This window comes from Didymosphaeria variabile (assembly GCF_027946475.1).
Source record: "Didymosphaeria variabile strain IMI 356815 chromosome Unknown scaffold_7, whole genome shotgun sequence".
In the NCBI taxonomy this organism is placed as follows: Eukaryota; Fungi; Ascomycota; class Dothideomycetes; order Pleosporales; family Didymosphaeriaceae; genus Didymosphaeria; species Didymosphaeria variabile.
In genome coordinates this window covers 703,581-716,541 of record NW_026611626.1, presented here as the reverse complement: position 1 = coordinate 716,541, position 12,961 = coordinate 703,581, and the positions used below count along the sequence as shown (strand labels likewise).

At 53.2% G+C, this 12,961-nt stretch overlaps 4 protein-coding genes across 4 annotated transcripts; 3 read left to right on the top strand and 1 right to left on the bottom strand.

Annotated features, from left to right (window-relative positions):
• Positions 1-1,126: 1,126 nt before the first annotated feature.
• On the top strand, positions 1,127-2,724 carry N0V89_009366 (uncharacterized protein; the record flags this gene model as incomplete). The annotated part of the gene is made up of 4 exons (XM_056218117.1): positions 1,127-1,335; positions 1,407-1,434; positions 1,490-2,006; positions 2,060-2,724. The coding sequence occupies 4 exons, from the start codon at positions 1,127-1,129 to the stop codon at positions 2,722-2,724; spliced, it is 1,419 nt and encodes a 472-aa protein (XP_056067382.1).
• Positions 2,725-4,534: 1,810 nt separating this feature from the next.
• Positions 4,535-8,921, top strand: N0V89_009365 (uncharacterized protein; the record flags this gene model as incomplete). The annotated part of the gene is made up of 3 exons (XM_056218116.1): positions 4,535-4,783; positions 4,902-4,999; positions 5,057-8,921. The coding sequence occupies 3 exons, from the start codon at positions 4,535-4,537 to the stop codon at positions 8,919-8,921; spliced, it is 4,212 nt and encodes a 1,403-aa protein (XP_056067381.1).
• Positions 8,922-9,292: 371 nt separating this feature from the next.
• Positions 9,293-11,074, bottom strand: N0V89_009364 (uncharacterized protein; the record flags this gene model as incomplete). Its single annotated transcript, XM_056218115.1, has 1 exon — positions 9,293-11,074. The coding sequence occupies one exon, from the start codon at positions 11,072-11,074 to the stop codon at positions 9,293-9,295; it is 1,782 nt and encodes a 593-aa protein (XP_056067380.1).
• A 522-nt stretch (positions 11,075-11,596) lies between these two features.
• N0V89_009363 (uncharacterized protein) lies at positions 11,597-12,729 on the top strand (the record flags this gene model as incomplete). The annotated part of the gene is made up of 3 exons (XM_056218114.1): positions 11,597-12,303; positions 12,358-12,551; positions 12,602-12,729. The coding sequence occupies 3 exons, from the start codon at positions 11,597-11,599 to the stop codon at positions 12,727-12,729; spliced, it is 1,029 nt and encodes a 342-aa protein (XP_056067379.1).
• Positions 12,730-12,961: the final 232 nt, after the last annotated feature.

Below are 12,961 nucleotides of genomic sequence, written 5' to 3'. Positions count from 1 at the left end.
GTGGCAGACGTCACGTTGATAACCTGTCTGAATACCAATGCAGCGGAGACGTTTTCGGTGTCATCAATACGCTCAGGGCTGCGGATATTCCATCGATATAGGGGCCAACTCATGTTTTCTGGGTCCTTGGGTTTCTCTTGAAGGACATCATCGCGCAGTTGGACGCACAATGTGCAGCCATCCGCGGCAGATTGCTGCAGTGCGCCATAACTGTCATGGTGCATGCCCCATTTGAGGTCCGTTGTAATGATTTTACTATTGCAGAAATAGCAAAGCCTTTTTTCTACATTGGGTCGTGTCCGGTTCGACAAAGATACCCACTTGGTCAGTGGGACGTTCAAGATATATGGCCCTCGAGAATGATAGGACCCCAGCGAGTCGATCGTGGCACCGCGCTTGAAGGTTGTGTCGCCGTTACTCGGCGCTTGCGTCCAGCCCCGTCGCGGTCCCGTTCCTGCGACCAGGTCAACATCTTCCTCGGGCTCCGCGACGAAAGGTGTAGGATTGTCCATGGAGGGTGCATGAGCCGAGTTCAATGAAGAAATTGACGATGAGGATGAATAGATCAGATGCATCTTGAGGTGGGGTCCTCTAATCTAGGCAGGCACAGTTTCAGCCTCAGCCTCGCCTAAGCTTTCCACGGAAAAAGAAAGAACGCTGGACAGCCCGCTGACCTCTCGAGGGCTTCATGTTACATGGGAACAAATTGAATACAAGAAAGCGAACGAAGTAGATATCACATATGGGCTGGAGACTTTCTTGGGATGCATTGTCGCGTGATGTACCAGATTTTCGACCACAGTACTTGAAAGCACTGCTCCGGCTGGTGGTTACGAGACTAGGAGATGATTGTCTGTCGAGTCTTTCATTCAAAGATTTGCAATACACACATTGGTCTTGAACAAGATGCTGTGTTGATGCCTAAAGTGTCTAGTAGCTTCTATGTGGTGCAGTTAGTGGCTTGGCACTCGTCGTTGCTCGCGTTTGCGGGAAGCTGCGACTCACGACGAATTTCCAAAACCGTATACCCTCACACAACTCAGTCTCTCCTTTCAAAGCTTGTTCGTGAGAACATATCGCTTAAATCTTTCCATCTTCCTTCATCTAAACCAAGATCACCTCAACCATGGGCGCTGACGTCGTTGCGAACCCGCCGCCTGCTGCGTCTGGAGCGTCGAAGTCGAGCCGCAAGAAGCGTGCGAAGGCCGAAGCAACAGCAACCCCGACTCTGTCCACCACCGAGAAGACGACTTCTGAGCTTGGAGCCAACAGCTCTGACGCGGCAGGCAAAGCCAATGGCGGGGATGAGAATGCCTATGTCAAGGAGCTTCAGAAGTGAGTGGTTGACACAGGCCCATGTAGCCTGAGTTGCGGAAAGCGGCATATACTGATTTGAGTTCTCATAGGAATGTTCGCAACGTCAATAAGAAGCTGGTAAGTTTGCCAACGCCCCTCAGCCTTGCCTCGGCTCAGCTAATGATAACAATAGAATGCTATGAGCAAGGTCATTGAAGTCGTTGCCGCGAACCCCGACGTTCCGCTTGACGAGCTTGTCTCCACGCGCAAGATCAACGCCGACCAGAAAGCCCAGTATCAGAAAAAACCGGCCCTCGAAAGCCAGCTGGCACAGTTCGAGGAGCAACTCGCTACATACAAAAAGTTTGAGCAGGAGCTCCAAACTAAGGCAGCCCAGGAGAAGGAGATACTGCAGAAGGGGCACTCGGACGAGCTCGAGAAGCTGAGGGACACTCTGAAGGAGGAAGCTGCGCTGGAGGTCAAGAAGACCTTCCGAGATCAGTTCTTGACCCTGTCCCGCTTCCTTCGTGCTGCGGCTGCTCGACGCCAGCTTCCTGAAGATGACAGCAACGAACTCACCAAGGCTTTTGAGGGTGCACTTCTTCAAGTCTATGGCGGTGATCCTTCCGCGGTGGTCGCTGCGGAGAAGCTGATTGAGGGGTCACACGACAGCGTGCCCTCAACAGATGGCGAGCTCCTCAGCATCACCTGTGAGTTCTCTCAGCCAGAATTTCCCTCGAGTGAACGTACTGATTGAGATTAGACGCCCAGGTCAAGCAGGCCGCTCTCGACGAAGCTCCTTTCGCCGCTGAGGAGGCATGGGCAGACGATGTCGCACAATCTCAGCCAACGGCTCCTGAGACCGACTCAACAACGGTCATGTCCACAGATCCAACTGTCGCGAATGCAGGATTGACCGAAATTGAGTCAACAACGGGTGCAGTCAATGGCGGGTCAGAGGTGGGTGCACCGAGCGCCCCTGCTGCCTCAAGCGTAGATGCTGGCGCAGCGAACCAGGCGGGAGGAGACTGGGACAAGCCAGGCCCTGGCTCGGACGACCCTCTCGCGGAGTCATTCGAGATCATTCCTCGCGATCCTGCTGAGACCGAGACGCCGGCTGCGCCTGCCGCCGTCAATCTGACTCAGAGCTGGGCCGATGATACCCCTGAGACGGCTCCCGCAGCTCCCGCAGCTCCCGCAGCCGCGAACGATGGATTCCACGAGGTGCATCACAACCGTGGACGTGGACGCGGCGGACACCAAGGCGAGGGCCGCGGTGGTTTTGGTGGAAGGGGAAGGGGCGGCCCGCGTGGTGACTTCCGCGGACGGGGACGTGGACGCGGTCGCGGTGACGGCTTTCGCGGCGGTCCTCGAGGAGGTGGAGGCTTCCGCGGAAATCGGGGCGATGCGCCGCAGCAGCAAGGTTAGGTAGCACATGCCCCTTCTCTTCTTCGCACACTTTTGCATGATTGGAAACGGGGGTTTGGATGTTGGGTCCGCAATTTCGCTGTTTTACTACACTGGTGTACTGGCATGTTTGGAAGAATCTGTCTGAGCGGATCGCATGAAAAGAGGGCATCCTCAAGCATTACACAAAAGTGCATTGATGTTTATACAGCCTAGTCGGTCATCTTCACAGCATAGCATCGGAGCCTTGGGTTCTTGGGTTTCCTCGGGTTTTGGGCCATTTTGTAACATAGTGGCTACGGGATGCGGGTGCTCAAAATCAATGGACTTGTAACAACATGCGAACACGCAGTCTCACTTACGCCTCTGGTGATCGACAAAGTGTATGAAGACCGAGACTGCGCAGACCACGCGGAGGATGGAGCTCGGGCCGATCGACCTGCAGTATGACGACGCGGAGAATAGCGGTCAGGGGTGCATCGTTGGGCTGAGATAGGCGAGTGGAGATGCGGAAGCCAACGAGGCTACCCGCTCCTTTGTAGGAAGGACGCCGCATGGGGAAGCTGTCGTAGATCATAGGTGCAGATACACAGACGTTGTAGCCTCGTTCCATCACTACACAACCACATTCCTCGTTCCTGCGGTTCTGCCATCCTATACAGCGTGTGGTTGAGGCGTGCAACTTGAGAGCGGAAGATACCAACAGTGCGCGATAGTAGCTGAAGGCGCACCCTGAGGAAGTATTGCCGCGATGGAATTCGTGCAGAATCATCTATACTACGCGATGGCAACTAGCTCTGGCCTAAATCAAGCTCTCCAGTGCTTTTGCTTCCTCTGCCGGAGATGATGTTACGCCACATGACGACCGTCACTGAACATCATCTACGCAACCTTTGAACAACAACGCGTGCATTACTTCTCTGGATGATACTTGGCCATGGATATGTGCGCTGCACCCTAGTTTTCGCCTCTGAAATCGGAATTGTTGCTGTTTGGTCCAGCAAGTGGATTCGCAAAGCTGTGCGCTAGTGCGTTTACCCCAGACGTAAAACGGTGTTTTAGCACGCGCATCGCCTGCACAGCGCTCCCAAGACCACTGGCGCAAAGACATAATGTAGAAGGTATTCTTCGGCTGATAATATGATATGCGTTGTCCCTGAACCTGCTACAAATGCATGTCATCAACAGAGCACACCAGAATGTTAAGTTTGGAAAGTGTCCGATTCCTGGCATCCAGTGGAACATCCATTGTATGTACCTGGCATGCATGTCGTGGCTTGCATCAGATAAGATTGGGATCTAGAACGGGATGACGTGCGTGAGAACTGCAAACGTGTGTCGCAGTGTCCGCGGAAGAGCTACCCGCATCATTCGATCAGAACGAGCAACCACAGCATCCGCGTATAGTCCTATAGAACGCACTTCCTTTCTACTAACTCTAAGTGCTCACGGAAGCGTATATTTACCATCGGAGTATTCAGCTTGGGCCGAACCATGGGCTGATCTTCGTTCCACTGAGTTTTGCGCTAGCCGGTTAGGGCTGGAATTGGTCCGAGCGGCCCTCGCAGGCTCGCACCTCCTCAACCTGCACTTGCAGTCCAAAACCCTACCACTCGTCCATCCGCCCCTCGAACGCCCCCATACGACTTTCGTGAGATCCCACGAGCTTATGCGACGACCGTGAGCGAGTCGTTGGTGCTGTATTATACTGCACGACGCTGCGTGGCGACGACGGATGCCGCCCTCGCGAACGTGCGCAACGCCCGCCAGCCTCACCTACCTTTCGCATCGAGTCCACCCACGCCGCCTGTAGCAGTCTTCACCGCCCGCAATGGAGGCGCCTGCGCCTGCACCGGTGTCCGCACCCGCAGAGGTCGTACCGTCGGTCGAGAATCCCACCCACGACGATAAACATGAAGACCTCGCGAACAAACCTGCGTTGACTCCGCCTACGAGCGAAGACATGGACAAGCGGGACGAAAGGATGTCGTCGGAGCTGTCTGAACTAGACAGTGATGACGGCGAGGACATTGAGCCCGACCATTACTGGGACGGTGGAAAGATACCTGTGTTCAAGCCGGTACGTTGCATGCCTTCCATAGTATTGCTACGCTGCAAAAGAAGCTTGCGCTATCTGCGGCAAGCTACCAAATGTTTGCGCAAATCGACATTGGATTGCTGATAACTTGGTGCTGCAGACAATGGACCAGTTTCGCAACTTCAAACGGTTCATCGACAAGATCGACAAATACGGCATGAAATCTGGGATCGTCAAAGTCATCCCCCCAACCGAATGGTAAGCACATCCGCACTTCGAAGCTCGGCAAGCTCAACTCACTGACCATTGTTGTAGGCGCGACTCACTTCCCGATCTGTCCGAAGCCGTGAAGACGATCAAAGTCAAGAACCCAATTACGCAGGAGTTTGCTGGTCAGCATGGAATCTACACACAGGCGAATATCGAAAAGCAGCGATCATACAATCTGCCCGAATGGAAGGCAGTGACAGAGGAAGCTCATCACCAACCACCGGTCAGGCGGGGCGAGCGTCGGAGAGCTGCCGCTGAAGCCCCGTCGCGTAACCGCTCCACTAGAGCTCAGACCAACACCGCAAATGCCGATGGCGCCTCTCCTGCCCCGAAACGTGGACCTGGCCGACCACGACGTGGCCGCGCCGCTAAGAAAGAAGAGGTCGATGATGAGGACACTGCTTCGATTGATGTTCCACCGACGCCCAAGTCACCTGGCCCAGAGGAAGACAAGAAGACGTCGGTCAAGAAGATCAAGGAAGAAGAACTCGATGAGTCGCCCGTGCGATCACGTGGCCGTCAACCACGTGGTCGTCAACCAAGAGGCGATACGAAGAAGTCGACCGCATCCCGCCGAATGAACAATAGGACCGCAATGGCAGACTATGTCGATGAGGCTGCCTTCGAGGATTTCGACTACCATCTCGACAATGTTTCCGAATTCAGTGCTGATCGTTGCAAAGAACTGGAAGAGAACTATTGGAAGACCGTCAACTTCGGTCAGCCAATGTACGGAGCCGACATGCCTGGATCTCTATTCGACGAACGGACGACGAGCTGGAATGTCGCGAAGCTTCCGAATTTGCTCGACGTGCTTGGGACTAAAGTGCCCGGTGTCAATACCGCATACCTGTACCTGGGCATGTGGAAGGCAACCTTCGCATGGCATCTTGAAGATGTTGATTTGTACAGTATCAACTACATTCATTTCGGTGCTCCCAAGCAATGGTACAGTATCTCCCAGGCAGATGCTCGAAAGTTCGAGGCAGCGATGAAGCAGATATGGCCGAACGATGCGAAGAATTGCTCCCAATTCTTGCGCCACAAAACATATCTCATATCACCTGAGAAGCTTGAGAAAAATTTCGGCATCAAAGTGAACCGGTTGGTGCATTACGAGGGCGAGTTCGTCATCACGTATCCTTACGGTTACCACTCTGGCTACAACATCGGCTACAATTGCGCTGAATCAGTCAATTTCGCAAACGAATCATGGCTGAGTTATGGCAGAATTGCCAAGAAGTGCCTGTGCGAGTCAGACAGCGTTTGGGTCGATGTCAATGAGATTGAACGCAAGTTGCGCGGCGAACCGACACCCGAATACATTGAAGAGACAGATTCCGAGGGCGAAGATGAGATTGATCATCTACCAAGTCCTCCGCCGAGCGTTGCCGGGAAGGCCAGAAGCAAACCTGGCCGTAAACCTGCGGGTAACAAGCGCAAGAGGGGCAATAAGGAACCTGAAGAGGCGCCCAAACGGAAAGTGCGCCGTATTCGCATTCGCATCAAGGTGCCTGGTCGGGGAATGCCTTGCATCCTATGTCCTAATGATGTTGAGTACGACGAACTATTGCCCACAGACAATGGTATGAAGGCGCATCGCATCTGCGCAGATTACACTCCCGAAACGTACATTTTACAGAAGAACGGCGTGGAGACCATCTGCAACGTTGCCAACATTGGCAAAGACCGGCTGGAGCTCAAGTGCAATTACTGCCGATCGAAACGTGGAGCTGTCTTCCAGTGTTCGCAGAAGAAGTGCACCAGGGCTTTCCATGCTACTTGCGCGATGGCCGCCGGTGTCCAAGTCGATCTTGGGCCAATGCCTACTTTCGACGAAGAGGGTACCGAGTACTACTACGATGGTTACGACTTCCGATGCCGCTTCCACCGACCGAAGAAAAGGAACAACAAGACCGTGGATGTGGATTATTTGGAGAAAGACAAGTTCATTATGAACTATGCCAAGGGTCTCAAACCAAAGGACGCCATTCAATTCCAGTATGTTGGTGGGGAGATGTACCAGATTTATGGCGGTCTGGTGGTCGAGAACCGTCCTGGAGAGCAAGCTTTGCTCGTAGACGTTCTACCTGACGGTGACCGCGTTGAAGTTGAGTGGAAATACATCCTGAAGCTCGCTCCAGAAGACTCGCAGCGACCGAAGCCTTCTGCTAACGCCAAACCACTGCCGGATCATCTCAAAGAAAATGATGCCTCTCTCGACATCAGCAACCGCACGGATGGCGTTCCTGAGATGGGCGATCCGTTCCATGACCCCAACTCGGATCAGAAATGGGCCGAATTCAATACCGCCGAGGCCGTGATTCAGAAAGTCGCCAAAGTTGACTTTTCCAAGCCCAACCATGTGTGGTTTTATCTTGGGAAAAATTCAACTGAAGCTCGACCGCAGTATACGCACGACCTATCGAAACGTGTGCACAACCCCAAGAGCAATTTCTTGGACACAGTCAAACCTCCACCACCGGTCATTCCGCATTACCAATATCAGCAACGCTCTTATCCTGCGTCGTACCCCATCAAGCCTGCACCCGGTCCTACCTATGGTATTCCACCTCGAACGCCGACGCAGCAGCAGCAGCAGCAGCAGCAGCCTAAACCTTACCAGTACAAGCCGAAAGAGTCAATGATGCACACTTTCAGAGCTCCAGCGTACAATCCAGACACGCGTAAGAACCCCAATTCGCCTGTTGCGCATCAACCCAATGTTACGTACGACTATCGGGCTGCTGGTTCTCCCTATGGGCAATCAACCTACCATTCGAGCTATCACTCTTCACGACCATCACAGGGCGGCTACATACCTTATGCTCCACCACAATCGTATTCTACTAATGCGAAGTCGCCAACGACAAGCAAGCCGGCACCACTTACTGGTATGCATCAATACGCTCAGTCGGCTCCGTCATCAGCGCTACAGCCGAATCCATATCAACTACCTCCTTTGCCATATTCACAAAGCCAAGGACCGGTGCCACGTCCAGTCTACAGTCCACCTGCAGGCCGACCTGGCTCACAATCACAGCCATATCACGGTGGCGCGCCAGCTTCCCACACAATGAGTAACCCCACTGGGACCTCCAAACCTCCTATGTACGCCACAATGCATTCCTCCCTTTCCGCACAACCCCCTTCGTCGCAAGCTGAATATCTTGCCTACGTGACAAAATATCCCTATCTGAAAAACGCCTTCCTAAGGAGAGCAAAAACTTACATATCTCCTTATAGTCCAAACGGCGGGTTTACGCCCGAGTGGGCTCCCAAAGTATCCTCCGCTTCCAGCGGACCATTAAACATGATGCCGCCTATGCGACCGGGCCAGCCTAGCCCAGGCCTGGGTCTGAATTTCGGTGGAGCGATGTCGCCAAGTCTACCAATGCCGAGGCCGACCGCGCAGTTTCAGTCGCCAGATGCCTTCCGACAAGATCTGAACAAAGCACCTAGACCACTATCTGGGGCGCCAAAGTGGGAGACAATGCTCAAACATCTTGGGACTACGACTGGACAGCCCGCTCCATCAAACTCGACGACTTCGCACAGTCCTCTACCTGCCTTGGCTCCAGCTCCGGTTAGCAGGCCGGTGCCTGGCGGTACTCCTCTTGCCCCTACGCCCATGGCGCCGCAAACTCCAAGCACTTCGCAGCAGCCGACTAAGAGTGCGTCGCCTTTAGCCATCGATCCTGCTCTCCAGAGCCATACTCTACCATTGCCTCCACCGAGTGCAGTTTCGCACCCAACACCGACTCCACTTGGCGAAAAACCGAATACACCTCAGCGGCCAGACTACAGCCCCATTAGCGACAATGGGGAAACGAGACCAGTACCCTTGGGGGCGGCGCCGTCGAATGTAATGCCGCCGGCGCATACGGGCGAGACCTGGAGGTACAGTTAGTATAGACTGCGATCTAATTCGCAGACTTGGCGTTTGTCAAGGATGTCGTGGGTATTACGCGGCATTGGGCGTTATCGCGCTGACCGCCTCGCCGTATGGGTACGAGTAGAGGACATGCCTTCATGTAAGGATTAATGGTTTATGCGTATGACTATCATTTACAAGGCGCTTAGGCGTTTTTGCGAGGTTCGCTATCGGAGTTTAGGTCAGCATAAGGGATATATCGGACGGTGCATGAATGGAACGCCATAAAGGCGTAGGAATGTAGTATCAATGCATGGTTGTTCTGCTTGGTATTTTCACCTGGTGTTGTGTGCTTCTGCATTTGTTCACTAATTTTGTGTAACGACAGCTCTGGACAATCATATCCATCAGTGCCCATTGACCCCATTGGCAGCCTTTGCAACCTCCTTTCCCGTCATCTGATTCAGCTTGCCCTCCTCTCCCTTGAACTCCCCCCTCTCCGCCATCCTCTTCTGCCACGGCAACGCCTCCCTCGCCGGCACCGCAGGCCCTACCTCCCCGCCCTCCCTCCTCCTCTCCTTCCACTCATCCACCTCCCTCTTCTCAATGAAATTACCATGCAAGCCCAATCTCAGCTTGACTGGCAAATGCACCGCAGCAAGCGGTCCCTGCGCCAAATTCTGCGCATCAAAAATCAAAATATCGTTGCGCAGCACATCGAGATGGTTCAGCAAAGCCATGAGATACCCTTCGCCCTCGACTGTACTCCCTTCTCTGGGCACGAATATGGGCTCTTGAAATGTGCATGTGGGACCCGCCCACCACGTATCCTTTCTCCCCGTGTCCCACTCGTAGTGTCCGATGACGTTGAAGAGGCCACCAGCTGGAGGCCCGCACTTTGCGAAGTTGTACGGCTTGGACGCGTCGATGTTGCACTGCCAGAAGTGGTTGTATTTCTTGGTTAGCACGCGGTCGTCTATGCGGGAGAATTCGCCGTTTATGCCGTAGGTGCGGGCGGGCTGGACGCGTGTGTGGGTTGGGGTTTTGGGGTCGAAGACCCAGCGGTAGGTGTCGGAGACGAGCTTGTTGCGTTGGAGGAGGGTGGAGGGTGTGGGCGTGGGCGTGTCGGGTGGGAAGAAGAAGAAAACGTTGTCCGAGGCGACGGTTAGGTCGCAGACGATGTGGCCGTTTGAATCCTCGTAGCTGCCTGCTACGTGGCCGTGGAAACCTGCGTGTGTTAGAGAGAACTTTGATATGAGGTTCTGGGGATAGGTACCGTTGTCTGCACGGAGCCATACGATGTCTTCAGGCTTGCCGTTGCGGCGAGGTACAATTCCGTACCATTGGTCTTCGTTTGGATCCCATGCGAATTTGTTTCCACCCTTCTTTAGCCGCTCTTCGTTGACTTTTATAGGTGTCAGAGGCAGGATGAGATAGTTTTTCGTAAGCGCGCAGTCATGTATCATGCCGCAAAACGGCGCCTTGTACCAGCATTCTTCCGTCTTCTTCCCATCTTCATCAATCGTGTACACCACGATATCACAGCTCGCATCATGTCCATTGCCCCCAGCTTCGTACCCAAAGCAAACCATCTCTCCCGTATCCGGATCGAACTTTGGATGCGCAGTAAACGTCGGGGCCAACACTTGCCCATCGAAGTCATACCTCCCGATCGTCTCCAAAGTAGTCGGATCCATCGCAAACGGCGGCCCATCCTCCTTCGTCGCCAGCAGCACGCCCCTCCAAAAAATAATATTCGTATTCGACGCCGTCCTGATAATCCCCTTCACCATCTCATTATCCGTATACGGATTCCTATACTTTCCCAGCAGCGCTTTCCTGGCGGATCTCTCCGCCTTGAAGCGATCCGTGTGCACGAATCGCTGCTTGAAGTCTACATGCCCGTTCTCAAACTTGAATGCTGAGACTGAGCCATCGCCGTTGAAGTGGATGTCTTCTTCGAACAGAGGTGGGAATTGGTGGTCTGGCTGCACGCGGTAGAAGGTCCCGTTGATGTCTTTTGGGATTGTGCCTGAGGTTTCGCATTCGAAGATGTCGGCTTCCAAGCGCGAGGGCTTGTTGAAGCCTTGGAAGAATCCCGTGTCTGGGAATTTCACTTGGTCGCCGGAGTGGTTTCCTTCATGGTAGGCTGGGGGAGGTGGAGCTGCGAGCGAGAAGATGTGCGCCATGGTGGCTGGTAGTATTGGTGACGGTAGGATTCAAGTAATGTGTTAAATTTGCGAGCTAAATCTCTCGAAGTCACAGAAATGACAACCAGTTCATGTTGTCTTGTGACAGAACCCACGGCATGTCGGCCTACTGTAAGGCGTCCTCCAAAACCCGGGCGATGTGGGGAACAGGTAGCGCGCGGGGTAGCGAGTCATGAATGCGAATGTGTATGCCGGGTTTATAGAACCGATCAATAATGGCGCATGGCCCTGAAGTCGGTATGATGAAGCCGCGATGCTACGAGAGGATTTAGTGTACATGGTCGCTTAGCGCTGGGGTAGCGCGGCACATGGATGTAGACGCAGTGGGGATAGTTTACAGATTAGTCTACATGGTGTGCAGGGAATTGGGCGCCGAAGGAGGGACAAGCATACATCAGCGCACTCGTTCTGTAGCTTTGCTTTTGCAGTCTCGCGGTGTTTCGCTACACGTTGTATCTCTTCCCTCTCCCATCAGAACGACTTCTAGACACACAGACTAAGATGAGAGGCACCATAGCGGTCGAAGAGGCCATCATCGACCAGGCTGGCGTTGAAGCGCATTCATTCGCACAGTTCCAAAACCTTATGCGTCCGGGCAGCGACCCGACGACCGGACTCTCAGCACACGAAAAACGACTTCTTGACATACATGGCGAACGTCTGAAGAGCATGGACGAGCACGGCGTCGAGTACATGCTTCTTTCTTTGACATCACCAGGCGCGCAGGGAGAAGCAGATGCAGAAAAGGCAAAGGAACTAGCAAGGGTCGCAAACGACTATCTCGCTGGTGAAGTGAAGAAGAACCCCAAAAGATTCGGAGCATTAGCGGCACTCTCGATGCACAATGCCAAAGATGCAGCCGATGAGCTGAGAAGAGCTGTCACGGAATTGGGTATGTTTGGTGGATTAGTCAACGACTTCCAATCAAAGGGAGTGGAAGCGGAGGCGAAAGTATACTTCGACACGCCAGACTACGAACTATTTTGGCAAACGGTCCAGGAGCTTGATGTCCCGATATATTTCCATCCCCGATACGCAATACCGCAGGACTTGCAGGCTGGCACGAAATACGGCGATCGGAAGCATTTGCTCGGCGCAGGCGTGCAGTTCCATCTGGATCTGAGCTGGCATCTGTATGCGATATGTTCATCCGGTATTTTCGATCGATACCCGAAGATACAGATTGTTGCAGGGCATCTAGGCGAAGGGTGAGCAGTCGACCTAAACTTCTCCAAAGAATCAATATACTAACCTACCACAAGAGTACCCTTCAACCTATGGAGAGCCAGTCACTGGATCAACCATCCCTTCAAACGTGGATCACGACCAATGAAAGAGGACTACAGCTACTACTGGACACATAACGTCAATGTCACCACATCTGGTAATTATAACACCAGAGGCTTGAAGTTCTGTATAGAAGAGATAGGCCTCGACCGGTGCCTGTTTGCAATTGGTGCGTCACTGTTACTTATGTGTGGAAGAACATTACTGACCGTGTGAAAGATACACCCTACGAAACAGTGGAGGAGGGTCAGAATTGGTGGAAGTCGGTGGATTTGCCGGAAGATCAGAAGGAAGCAGTTGCTCGAAAGAACGCCATTAGATTGTTCAAGCTTCCACTTGAAGAGTAATCTGCTGTTGAGGCCATACGAGAGATGGCTTGGAACGGGTCAATAGCAATAGAGCCTGATGAACGATGTTAGACGGTCTTTCGTAGGCTGAAATGCATGATCTGACGCCGTTAGCGAATAATTCAAAGTCGGATGTTTGGTGGCCTGGATCAAGTCGTTATTCCCTGAGTTCGGATCAATCATGTTCTTGCATACAAGATCAATATGCACACATCGTGGATATCTTTCTGAA